Consider the following 13,268-nt stretch of genomic DNA (forward strand, 5'->3'; position numbering starts at 1 on the left):
GGACTGTAGGCGGCACCTGAGGACTCCTCTCCATCTGAGTCCTGCTCTAACAATGAGGATGGTGGCAAAGGTGAAATCTGCGTCCATGAGGTGAACTCCGCAGATTTGCTGATAGTCGCCGAACCCCTGGTCGACTGAAAAGACCGGATAGAGATCATGGTCTTTGACTGTGGCGATTTGAATGCTTTCGCAGATGTTAGAATGATTTTCGTCGACGGTGCCGTCGACGGGACCATCGTCGACGGAACCTTTGTCGACGGAACCATCGTCGACGGGGCCCCCGTCGACATCCTCGACGTCGAACCTGTCGTCGACGGAGTCGTCGTCGGTCTCTTCGTCGACAGCGAAATCTTACTCGTCGACGTTGTTGTCGCCGTCGACGCAGCTTTAGATCCTATCGTCGACGAAGCCGTCGTCGTCGACGGTGAAGTCGTCGACGGAGCTGAAGTCTTCACCACAGATTTTGGAGCAGAAGCTAGGGAACTGGTCGATGGAGCAGACCCAGGCCCTTTCAGACTTGACTGCTTTTTCAGAGGAGTAATAGGAAGAGAAGATGTTGATTTCTCCTTTGATTTACTCTTTTTAGGCTCCACTTTCTCCTCAGAAACAGAGGCCTTTCTTTTCTTGGGTGTCAAATGAGAAGATTCCTCCTCAGAATCTGAGCCTAATGTGGCCTTCTTCTTCTGAAGCCATAACAGCAAGCGAGCCTCTCTGTCTCTTAGTTTTGACAGAAAAGGTTCTACAGTATTTACAATCCTTAGCCACATGTTTAGGATGAAGACAGTAAAGGCAGTCCTTGTGTGGGTCCTCAGAGTAGAGCCTGGCCTTCCCACAGGATCTGCAAGGCCTGAACAGCCTCTTCTTAGAGCTTTCAGCCATAATGAAGAAAATAGGTACACACAATACCTTAATCCGGAAGACAGGAAAATAAGATTCCAAAAGGTCAAAAGTTCACTCAGGAACAGAAAACTGAGCAGAGCTCAGGGAGACTCCTTTCTCACACGAAGGCGGTTGGAAATCTGAGGCAGGAAGCTTCTGCTGGGGAGTGTGAGGGCAGGGCGGCAATGCTGATTGGCTGACTTTTGGACCAAATAATGAGATGGTCTGGTTACCAAATACTACAGTCCCTATGGGGATTTTCTATGCAGTTTTTCTTCTCTATGATACTGCTTGGTCATTCTGTTACCGTGAGACTTCCACCATGACGACGGGGAAGATACAAGCATGTGAATCTATGAAAGATGTAATACTGGAGAACTACAGTTACAGGTAAGTAACTTATTTCTTACTCCAGTATTGTAGCTTTCATAGATTCACATGCTTGAATCAGAGTAGCTAGCAGTTAAGTAGCACATTTATAATGGCCTTGAACAACTTAACAGGACGATGCGATAGCAGATCTTTAAATAAACATAAAGCAGAATGTTAATCAAAATCATAAGAATAACAATTAGGAATTAAATTCCTTTAACCATTAAACAGTGCAAATAATCTATGATACAAAAATGTGATACAGCAGTGAAAGGCAGAGGGTATACAGGGATGGCACACCTTAACAAAATAGATTGCAAAGCACTGCTTATCACACGCTGTGTCATTTAGGACTGTTGAATCCAAACAGTAGTGACTTGTAAATATGAGTCTATTCTTCCACGTTGATGTACGGCAAATTTTAGGAAGTGATACTCCGCAAACAATGATGTAGACGTAGACACAGCCCTCGTCAAGTGAGCTTGGACTCTTGAGGATAGTGGTCTGCCAGGTTTGCGATGGCCAATTAGTATTGCACTGGATATACGTCTAGAAATACTCTGCTTAGAAAGCAGGAAACCTTTCTTGGAGCACTGCATGCAACAAATAATTGGGAAGTCTTGCGAAAGGGTTTTGTTTTTTGCAGATAGAACTTAAAGCAATGCCTGACGTCTAGCGAATGAAGGGCCCTCTCCGCAGCAGTCAATGGATTTGGGAAGAAATTCTTTAGTATCACCGGGTCATTCAAATGGGAGTCTGAAGGAACCTATGGTATAAATTGTGGATTTTTACGGAGGAGAAGACCCTCACACTTGAATTGTAAAAATGGTTCTCCTATAACAAAAGCCTGCATTTCACTTACTCTTCTGGCGGATGTCAGAGCAAGAAGTAAAGCGAACTTCCACAATAGGAACTTGATCTCTGCCCTGTGAATGGGCGTGAAAGGAGGCATCATCAATTGTGAAAGACCGTATTTAACTGTCATGCTGGAGGTGGAGGCCTAATAGGAGGACAGACACGAAACAAACCTTTGAGGAATTCCTTGATTATCCTGGAAGACCATAAAGACAGAGAGAAAAGTGTCCTTCTGTAGAGGGAAATGGATGCTAGATGGACCTTTATAGAACTATGTGTCAAGCCTGATTGCGCCAATTGTAGGAAGTATGGCAAGAGTTGCTCTGCAGAGTAGGAAAACAGATGTATTCCTGCTAGGCCGCACCAGATACAGAAATGCTTCAACTTGACGCAATATGTTTTATTGGTACTATCCGCTCTGGCCAAGATAGCTCTACAGTCGTCGGAAATGTTCAAAAGCTGGAACTCTTAGAACTCCGGAGCAATGCTGATAAGTGGAAGTGTCGGGGATCCGGATGTAGGATCTTTCCCTGGTTCATCATTAGGAGGTTGGAATATACTGGTAGTAGGATGTGCGGAACCTGCAAGAGGAGGATCAGTTCTGTGTACCAGTGTTGACGTGGCATGCTGTAGCAATGAGAAACAGCTTGCAGGGCTCGTTCATCTTCCTGATGACTGTTGGGAGAAGAGGACTGGGAGGAAAAGAGTAGGCAAAGATGCCAGACCACGCAATCGAAAAGGCATTCCCCAATGATCCCTGTTGGAGAAGCCAGCTTGCATAGTACCTGCGTTTGCAGTTCTGGAGGGTTGCGAATAGATCTTGCGCTGGGATGCCCCAGCGGCTGAAGATGCTGTGCCTGTTGATGTAGTTCCCACTAGTAGCACGATGTTGTGAGCCTACTGAGTGTATCTGCAGTAGTGTTTTGTGTTCCCGGAACATGTTGTGCTCGGAGGCAGATTATGTGAGTTATAGCCCATTTCCATAACCTCTGTGCCATTCTGGAAAGTTCCAAGGAACAAGGGTTTAGGCTCCAATCAGCAAGGCTGAGCCCTATATGAACAAGAAACAACAAAGTGCAAATGCTGATATACAATTCACATTTTTTTATATACGGGTGCATTGACTTAAAACAATGTCACCATACACCTCTTTTTCCGTATGAATTAATCAGAATTTATTTAGGAATTCACATATATAAATCGGAACTAAAGAATTTTTTCATTTTAACATTTTTGAAACACCAAACTACCTTTTCCCAAAGCAAACAAAATTAGTACATCCTTAAAATTCCACCAAACGCCAGAAGTTAGTCAGCGGTTACTGTCAAACTACCCGCCGGCCCGTGAAGACTCATTCAACGAAATCAGGCTCTTGTTGAAATATACAGCAACTGAGGCGCATATAAATAAAATGCTGTTGGTCTTCTACGGTCCGTTAAAATAATTCAAACAAGACTCACACCTGTTACACTTCCAAGAGCCAACGGCTCTTGGTCGAGGACCGACCGCCGCAATTAATGCCGGTTACATAGGCTGGTTGATAATAGTGAAGCAGAGATCGGTGAATCTAGCTAAAGGAACTAAGCGTATTGGTACTGAGGAGAACCCCGGAATCTGTGGGGTTCGAAACGCGTCGACCTTGTGGTGGCCAAATCAAGTGTACAAAGCATTGTTATAGAAATTCTAAATTCTTGTAATTTGAGAATTTGGTCTTGGTTGGCCCATTTGTCATTTGGTTTTTGTTGCGGTTTAAATATGAATGATTGAAAGTTGTGTTGTGTGTTGTGTGTTGGATTGCTGGAATGTTTGTTGAGCGGACGTAGGAGGTCTTGAGAAGAATGGTTGAGAGTGCGAAAGTGGTATGGTGTGAAAGAGAATTTGGTGGAAATTTAAGGATGTTCTAATTTTGTTTGCTTTGGGAGAAGGTAGTTTGGTGTTTCAAAATTTTTAAAATGAAAAAATTCTTTGGTTCGGATTTATATAGGTGAATCCCTAAATAAATTCCGATTAATTCATACGGAAAAAGAGGTGTATAGTGACATTGTTTCAACTCAGTGCACCGGTATATAAAAAAGTGTAAATCAGCATTGGCACTTTGTTGTTTCTTATTCTGGAAAGTTGGCGAGATCGCGTGCCACCATGTTTGTTTATGTAATGCATCATTGTGGTATGGTCTGTTTGGTCAAGCACCGATGAACCTTGTACTCTGGAAAGAAAGGGTTGAATGGCTAAATGGAATGCTTTTAATTCCAGCATATTTATGTGTGATTGAATTGGAGTCCGATACCACTTGTCGCATACTTGTAGCTCTTAGAGGTAAGCTCCCCAGCCCTCCAGGGATGCATCCATGGTGATTACAAAGGGTGCCAGCGTGTACTTGAGAGACAGCCTGACTGACAGATTTATTTATTTATTTATATGCTTATATAGCGCTAGAATCGACACCCGAAGGGGTATCTCTGCGCTTAAGCGGAACATGGGGTAGATGTGTGGGCCCAGCAAGCTAACAGGTACCAAAAAGAGTAGTTTTAAGCACCTTCCTGAATTGTAAGTGGTCTGTACACTGTCTCAGAGGTAGGGGCAGCTCATTCCAGTAAAAAGGGCCAAGATGGAAGAGGGCCTTTCCTCCTAGTCTTTCTCTTCTAACTTGTGGTACCATCAGCATGTGTTTAGTGCTCGAGCGAAGAGATCTCAGGGGAACATAAGGCTTGAATTTCTCAGAGAGATAAGAAGGGCCTGAGTTATACAATGCCTTATGGATGATGCAGCAGATTTTAAATTTGACCCTTTGGCGGATGGGAAGCCAGTATCAGGGGCATGCTATTACAGGCTCAGATTACTGCGAAAGATCTTACCATTCATCCCCACGGAACATCACAGAATAGTAACCCAGGCCCTAGTTATGAGCCGCATGGACTATGGGAATGCACTGCTAGCCGAAGTGAGAGCAACATCTCTGAAGAAACTACAGGTAAAACAGAACACGGCAGCCAGGCTGGTCCTGAATATGCCAGCCGGCACTTCCTCGCAACCACTGCTGAGAAAGTTGCACTGGCTTCCGATAAAACAGCCTTTTCCAAATTTTGTTGTCTCACTTTCTGTGCGCTTCAGGGTCAGGGGACAGTGTATCTTCAAAACAAATTGAAAAAATACATCCCAACTCGCCTTCTGAGGTCCGGTACGCAGCAATTGCTTCAGGTACCTCGTATTAGACGCCACAGATCGGGAGGCTTAGCATTTTCTTACATTGCTCCCAAATATTGTAACAGTCTTCCATTATACTTGCGAGAAACTCCCTCCTATCTCAATTTTAGAAACATTTAAAGGCATTCTTGTTTTAGGTCCGTCCCTGTTTCTCCTTTGCTACTTACTCATTGGGGTGATTTAGAGTAAAGCGCCGAGATGCCCCTAGGTGATTCAAGCACTATAGAAAAAAGCTGAACATAACATAACATAACAGTGTAGTTTCATCAGAAGAGGGCGGGAGGGAGTTCTCGGGGGAGCGTTAAGGACCAATTGAGCTACTGAGTTATGAACTACCTGCAATCTGGCCAATGAAGCTTCGTTGGCAGAGACAAGCAGGCTGTTACAGTAGTCAAGGCGACTCAATACAAGTGCTTGGACAAGGGGTTTCCGGGAGGAATCAGGGAGTAGAGGGAAAATACGGCGAAGTAGGCCCATTACATGGAAACAAGAACCCGCAGTTTGAGCTGTATGCTCCTTCATTTTAAGCGCCTGGTCTAGCCGGATCCCCACATTTTTAACCACCGTCTTGGGCACAGGATGGGGGCCTAGATCTGTCGGCCACCATTCTGGTGTCCACAGATGGGGTGCCTCTCCGAAGAGCATAATTTCTGTTTTTCCTACAATACACTGGAGGAAATTATACCTCATCCAGTGTGATATTGCTCTCATTCCATTGGAGAAGGCCGCCCGAACTTCTGGGGTGGGTTTGTTGAATGGGAAGAGTAATTCGGTGTCATCGGCATATGATATGGGGATGCTCCCTTTGGCAATCTCAGGAGATTGGCCAAGGGAGCAACGTAGATATTGAATAATGTAGGGTTCAGACAAGAGCCCTGGGGTACTCCCTTGGACAATTTTGTGGGGGCCGATCGATGGGGTCCTAGATTACCAACCTGAGATCGGTCGGATAGGAAGCTCTTCATCCATTGTAAAGCCGTTTTTCTTAATCCGATCTCTTCCAATCTTTTGGTCAGGATGTTGTGGGAGACTGTCGAATGCTGTGGACAGGTCCAGATTCATAGAAAGGCCATTATCTAGGGTCATCCTGATGTTGTCTGTGACCACTAGTAATGCTGATTCGGTGCTGTATTTGGGCCTGAAACCGGACTGGGAAGGGTCTAGACATCCAGTTTGTTCGACAAAATTGGAGAGATGGGAGTTTACATGTTTTTCCAATAGCTTGCTGGTAAACGGAAGGAGCAAGATAGGGCGGAGATTGGAGAGTTCTGTCCATGGAAGTTTGGTATTCTTGCGAATCGGCCTGACCTGAGCGATTTTCCACTCTAATGGTACGTGCTCTTCTTTTAGGGAGAGGTTGAAGAGACTCTGCATGGTGGAAGACAGGTTTTTGGCCAGGGAAGAAAGGATTTTTGCAGGAATGCAATCGGCAGGAGAGCCGGATTTAATTTTATTCAATGATTCAACCTCCATTAATGAATTAGTAGGGAAGTTCTCTAATGTCTGAATATCAGTAGGATTAGGTTGATATATCATCATTTGGGTGGTTCTTGTCTATCCACCACTCCAGGGCCTTTAACATTCATGAATTGAATCTCGACGTCTGCCATCTTTATCAGGAGCCGCCGAAAGGGGGGCGGACGGATTTTTTGAGCAGCGTTGAGCTGCCTGCCTAACCACTGAATCCAGCTTTAGATGTCCTGTAAGGCACGCTGGGGCATGGTCTGTGGCTTTGTATTTTTTGTCAAGGCGCGGAAGCACCATTGGTATAGATGCTGGAGTCTTCATAATCCGCATATCCTCTTCCCAGAATGAATCAATAATCGGTATGGCTCCGACAGATTTACTTTAGGTTTCTTAAAATCGTTAAGGAAACAGTTGGGTTGCTTTGAAGGGAATGGTAAAGCAAATCTTTTTGCTGCACATTCTAGAAGATTATGAAAGCCTCCTATATCCTCTTGTGGAGAGTCTACTGGAGGAGGTATTGGTGATGCAGGCAGAGAGATTGAGTAATTATCCCATTCTGCGCCCGTGTCGCAAAGTTCTCCCTCCTCACGTTCCTCGTCCGAACAAACTGTTTCCTGGAGAGGAACAGACCGAGGGGTATTTGGGAGTGAGTCTGGTGGGGGTGGATTTCTGCAATTGTGACCGCACTGGAGACAAAGACAGAAGCAGGTACTGAAGGTGGGAAAATGCAGTGGTAGTCCTCATGCATAATTTGAAGATCTGAAATTAAGGCAGGATGCACTTTCACCGTCTCATGCTGATAGTTCGATCGACCTGGCTTAGGTTGTGCGTTGTAAACTTGACCATAGCAGTCTAGTACCTGCTCCTCATCGTCATCTGGCTGATACTTGACATGCAAATTTGATGGACTATATGCAGGTCCCAAGGGGTCTTCTTCTTCTGACTGACTCATGAGTAGGTAAAAGAGGCGTAATTTTACTTGGTGACTTATGTTCTGGGGTAATATCTATCTCCCTTAGTAAGACAATAGATATTGACAATGGTGATTTAGCTCCTGGCCTTGATGTCGATGATATAGGAGCCTTCGTCGACGAGACAGTCTCCGTCGACAGCTGCGTCTACGCGGACAGCAATGGGCTCAACAACTGTGTGCCCTCCTCCTACAGCCTCTTCTTCCTCATGTCGGTGCCTTCGTCGGCTGCGTCGGTTGGCGAGTCTGCATCGGCAATCTCGTCGACGGCAACTTCTACATTGGCAGCTTTAGTGACAGTGAGGAGATCCTCGTCAACGATGCTAGAGGGATAGTTGACGAAATTGGTGCTTGAATAGACGGCAGTTGATATCGTCGTCACTGACAGGGCTGTGGAGAAGGATGTCCACGTTAACGTCCCTGAGCTGCATCTCCTTGTTGTGAATGACAAATCCCTCTTGAGTGGCACAGAACTTATAAATGGCTCTGAAGAAGGTTTCTTAAAAAGCAGTTTTAAGCCTGGAGGTGGAGTTTTTGGCTCAGGTACAAACTTATAAGGCTGTTCTTTCTTGAGAGACCCTTTACTGTGCCCTGAGGAGACATCCTGAGAGGACTATTTGGCAAATTTTGAGTGGCGTTCCTAGACAGAGCGCGATGAATCCCTATCTCTTTTGAGGGAAATCTTTGATGAGGTAGACTGCTCGCTCTCGGAGTCTGACACAGGATTAGACATGGCCTTCATTTTTTGGAGCAAAGTAAGAAGCCTTCCCTCACGGTCTCTGAGAGTCTTATTCGAGAAGGTGTGACATATCTTGCAGTCAGATGTCTTATGAGAAGGATATAAACAATAAATGCACTCTTTGGGGAGGGACTTCCACATACAGTGTCTTCTTCAGACAAGTGGCAATCTCTTTAAAGAAAGTCTTTTTTGCCTTTTCTGACATGACTCAGTTAGATTTGTTGAAAACAACCGATTTAAAGAGCAGATATATACCTGATTGATACAATATATCAAATAAAGTCACTTCCCTGAAATTTGAAGCCCCTGAAATTGAAATTTTCTAATCTTCAAGAAAATATTCTTGAAGATTAGAAAAACTGAGCAGAGCTAGCACAAAGTGTGGTAGAAAATCTGAGGTTCTGAGCTTCTCCCAGGAGTGTTCTAGAGGGTGGTTGATGCTGATTGGCTAAGCCAAAACTTCGCTCTCTATTTTTAATAAGAACTATGATAGGTATAGACTAGAAAAGGCCTAAGCCTCACAGTAAATTAACCTATCAGTCTACTTTTATTACTATTACTATTTAAAGTACCAGGAACTCCCATCATGACAACGGGGAATGATTCAAGCATGTCAATCTATGAAAACTCCAATACTGGAGTAAAGATTATTTTTCCTTTAAATGAGGTGGGGCCCAACCAGTTCTGGCACTGGGCCATGCCACCTATTTTTAAAGCCCTAACAGACTTTCCAAATACCTCCCCTATAAACCCTTACATTGCATCTGTTGCCCCTACCCTCGGCCCAAATATTGTAACCATGCCCCCAGCAAGCAAGAGGAAATAATTCGGCATAATTGTAAGATATTGGTGAGCAGTCAGAGGGTTAACCCTGACCATTGTGCCTCCCCTGGGTGGCAGAAAGATAGGCTGGAGCAAAATCTATCAAGCCTCACCATATCTATATGCTTGAGTCGCTCATAGTGCACCTAACAACGGGCACTGATTTGAATTACAATGTTTAGGTTATATTTACCTTCCATGAATTGTTGATAAAACAATTGACTAATGAATTTATGAGACTCAATGGCTACAACGAAGGAAAATAATACTGCTAAAGCACATGCTACATAATTGGCCTTTTTCCCGCCACACAATTTAGATAACCATGACACAATTTGGGCCGTTTTTGTCGCATAATTCTAGCAAGTCCCAAACATAGTAAATCTCAGAAGGGTGGCTCAGGCTGCCACTATGATAAAACTCATATCACAGGTGCCTGTAAATGAGTATCATACCACTACATTTTGCGCACTAAATCCGCCCGTTTATGAAGTATAATGCAATATAATGTAATTCTTTGAGTAGATCATCACCTCCTTACGACTCTTTAAATTATGTGTACTTCAAATAGTGAACTTTGGACTACTAAGAAAACGCAGGCTTAAGTTTATCCCAACCGCTGTACTCCCCAATACAAGGAATTCTTACCTTGTTATTTCCAGATATCCTCTCCGTTTCAGTTTCGATTTCTTGCCGGATTTCATCAAAATCAGCGTACACCTAAAGAAGAAAAAACAAAGTAAAAATCACACCGATGTTTTACAGGACAATACCAAAAAACCAATGAGTGTGAGTAACCAAGCATCCTACAACCATAAAGTGGACAAACCCTAGTTAAACAAACATTGACAAAGCCAATTCATCAAAGCTTTTGGATCCTATTGGCTTTGTCAATGGTTTTTTGATACGCTGTACAGCATCCCCGAAGACACACAGTATGACTAAAGAAAAAAGAAAAGAACAAAAGGTGCTATGATGCGGTGATGCATCATTCTGTAGGCATGCATGCACAAGCCTATAACATGAAACCAGCATCTTGTTATTTTTTTGTAACTTATCCTGTGGCTTGGTAAATGAAAGAAAAAAGATAAATAGCGCAAAAGCATTTTTTTCTGTTATGCGTGGGTGGGGAGGAGCTACACATAAGGCTCAGGTGGGGAGGAAGTGTTACAAAGTATTCGAGTTGCAGGAAGAAATAAGGAGTGCATGGTTGAGAAAAGCAACATGAAAGAAACTGTCTGATGGAAGCAACATGGAGTAGGCGGGAGAAGCAACGGGAATGAGACCAATGTGAAGTAGGCAGGGGAGAAACACACAGGCGAGAAAGTAACGCGTTAGAGGGACATACATGAGTAAGCGCAACGTGGAGGGCAAGGAGAGAAGCACACGGGCGACAGAGTGCAACAGAGTGCGGCTGAGGGACAGAAATGCAGACAGGAGTCAGGTGGAAAATGCATGCACTCTCATGGAGTGTTTTTCTTATTTCTTTTTTTAAATTTTTTTATTGCAAGCATGCTCACCACAGAAGGACTTACATCACGGCATGTTGAATCGTATAGTACATACATGACATATGAATAACAAAGGACAGAACTGCAAACATAAAAACAAGCAGATCTACAAGGGCGCTTTTATGACCGATCAGTAATATCAAACCCCTCCACCCAGCCGTCTCCAACCACCCATCCCCCACCTCCGAAGCAAAGGCTCACTCGCCCACACCTGATATACCCTATAGGAACTCCCTACGTGCCTGCCATGCTCCCCAGACCTTTACCCATTTCTTCAGGTAGCCCCGACTTTGATGGACTATTTTTTCTGCTCGCATGCAAAAGTCTAAGTCTGTTTCCCAATCATGAAGTCTAGAAGGATTCATCGAAACCAATCCTTGCGCTATATTCCGTTTGGCCACCCCCGCCACCAAAGTCAACCAAATCTTTTGATATTTGGGCCATCTTATGGAGTGCTTATCTCAAAAGAAAACAAGCATTTACAATGCAAGGGTCTCGGCATTATTAAAGGTAGAGCTATTGGCATTGCTTATGACATTTTTTTTTTAATCATAAATAAATAGCATTGTCATTTACATTGCCAATAGCTTAATCGTTAAATAAATGGCATTGTCATTTACAATGCCAATAGCTTCATCGCTCGCATATGCATGACCTATTACATTTACACCCACACAGAGCCACACACACACATACAGCCACCCACACAGAGTCATTCACATAGAGCCACCCACACACACAGAGCCACCTAAACAGAGCCACCCTCACACAGACAGAGCCACCCACACATAGAGCCACCTACAAAAAAAGCTATCTACACAGGAGGAAAAAGTAAGATGGGCAGAAAGAAAGACAAGAATGGAAGGGGAAAGGAAGAGTGAAAGAAGGAAGGAAACTTCGAAACAAAGAAGGAAGAAATGGTGACGGGTGGAAGGATGGATGGACTTTAGAATGAACCAATTGGAGTGATGGATGGAGCAATGGAACGATGAGTAGCAGAGTAAATTGAGGATTGGTGGAAGGATAGGTGATGGGCTAGTGACTGGATCAATGGCTAAAAAGATAAATCGATGCATACATATACCGACGAGTGGATGGACAATGAAGGAAGCATACAAATGTGGGTGAATAAAGGGTGAACGTGAGAACCGATGGATGTGTGGATGGATACGTGAAAGGAAGGACGACAAAAGGGTATAGGAAACTGTTCTAGGGAGTATGGGATGTGTCCCTTGGTGCCATTTAAGATATGGTTCAAGGTGGGAGTTATTTTACTGTTATTCCTACTCAGTTGTTTCAAAGTCTATGAAATGCTGCAATTCAAGGAGCACTGTCCTGCACTCCGAATTTTCATCTGTTGACAAAGTTTGATTTGTTTCCCCTGAATGTTTTGTCAATCTTTGTATTGCTAAATTAAAATCAACTACAATTATGTGCACAGATTAGCGAATCTATAAATATGCACTTTAATAAGGCAATCTATAAGAGTGGCTCCTACTAACAAAGAGAGAGGAATAATATAAGATACAAGAGCGCATAAACATTAAGGACACCATCTACAATGTGGTTTCCACTGGAATACAATCTGTCAAATGCAAGCGATTCTGAGAGGGGTAAGAATGCGGAGATTATTAAGCTGTAAAGTCAGTCCCGGCTGGGGAGCACGCTACCTTCTTTTGCAAGCGGGGCAGGAACACGAAGAAGCAGAGCAGGGCCCCCGCGACGACTCAGAGCACCACTCCCATGACCACGGTGGCCGCCATCAACCTGGGAGCCACCTGCAGCGACTCCACGGACACCCGCAGCACCACATCGCTCAAGCACGAGTCAGCCATCACAGCCGGAGCTGGGACAGAACGAGCCCTGCTCTCCTAGGCTCCCTCTGCGGGGATGTTCCCCGTATTTGACCGGGCAGCTGGCTTCACCCCCATTTTGCTGGTGGATTCTTCCTTTAAACGATACATAAACAAAGTATCCGCGGTGCCTCTATAAGAGGTGGGTTGCTACCTAATATCTGCCCTGTATTTACAAAGCATTGAAAGTTTCTGAAGTGCTTGTCTGGCAACAGTTACTCTGAGCAAATTTGGGAGTGATGCGAAAAGAACAGCTGCTAGGGATTCTGGGACATTGAGTTTCTAGTAGTTTTCCACTGAGAGAAAAGCTGCCAAAATTTCAAGCGCTGGCAAAGAAGCATAGGAGACCAAGCACTTTTAATCACTTCATATTGGTTGTTTTCGTGTGTTTTTTTTGTTTCACGGTGTTCAAAAGGGAGAAGAGGTTTACATGGACAGAGTAAAGCTCACTACATATCCCGGCAGCGCGTAGGCGAGACTTGAAAACACAGGCTGGCCGACCCGTTTACAACTCCAGAGAGGTGTCATGTTTTAACCAATGGGGTGAAGACAGGGTGGGGTTACAGGGCCTTGTGCAGACTGCCGTTTAGGATTCA

At 44.3% G+C, this 13,268-nt stretch overlaps 1 protein-coding gene across 4 annotated transcripts in view; it reads right to left on the bottom strand.

Moving 5' to 3' along the window:
* The window catches only part of DNM1L (dynamin 1L), an 829,340-nt gene that overhangs the window by 523,347 nt on the left and 292,725 nt on the right, over positions 1-13,268 (bottom strand). For all 4 annotated transcript variants that reach the window (XM_086952767.1, XM_086952765.1, XM_086952764.1 and 1 more), the window contains one exon: positions 9,957-10,028. In XM_086952767.1, coding sequence (XP_086808893.1) covers positions 9,957-10,028 — 72 coding nt within the window. The remainder of the gene's footprint in view (positions 1-9,956; positions 10,029-13,268) is intronic.

The sequence above is a fragment of the Lissotriton vulgaris genome, chromosome 1_2 (assembly GCF_964263255.1).
Source record: "Lissotriton vulgaris chromosome 1_2, aLisVul1.2, whole genome shotgun sequence".
Lineage (NCBI taxonomy): Eukaryota > Metazoa > Chordata > Amphibia > Caudata > Salamandridae > Lissotriton > Lissotriton vulgaris.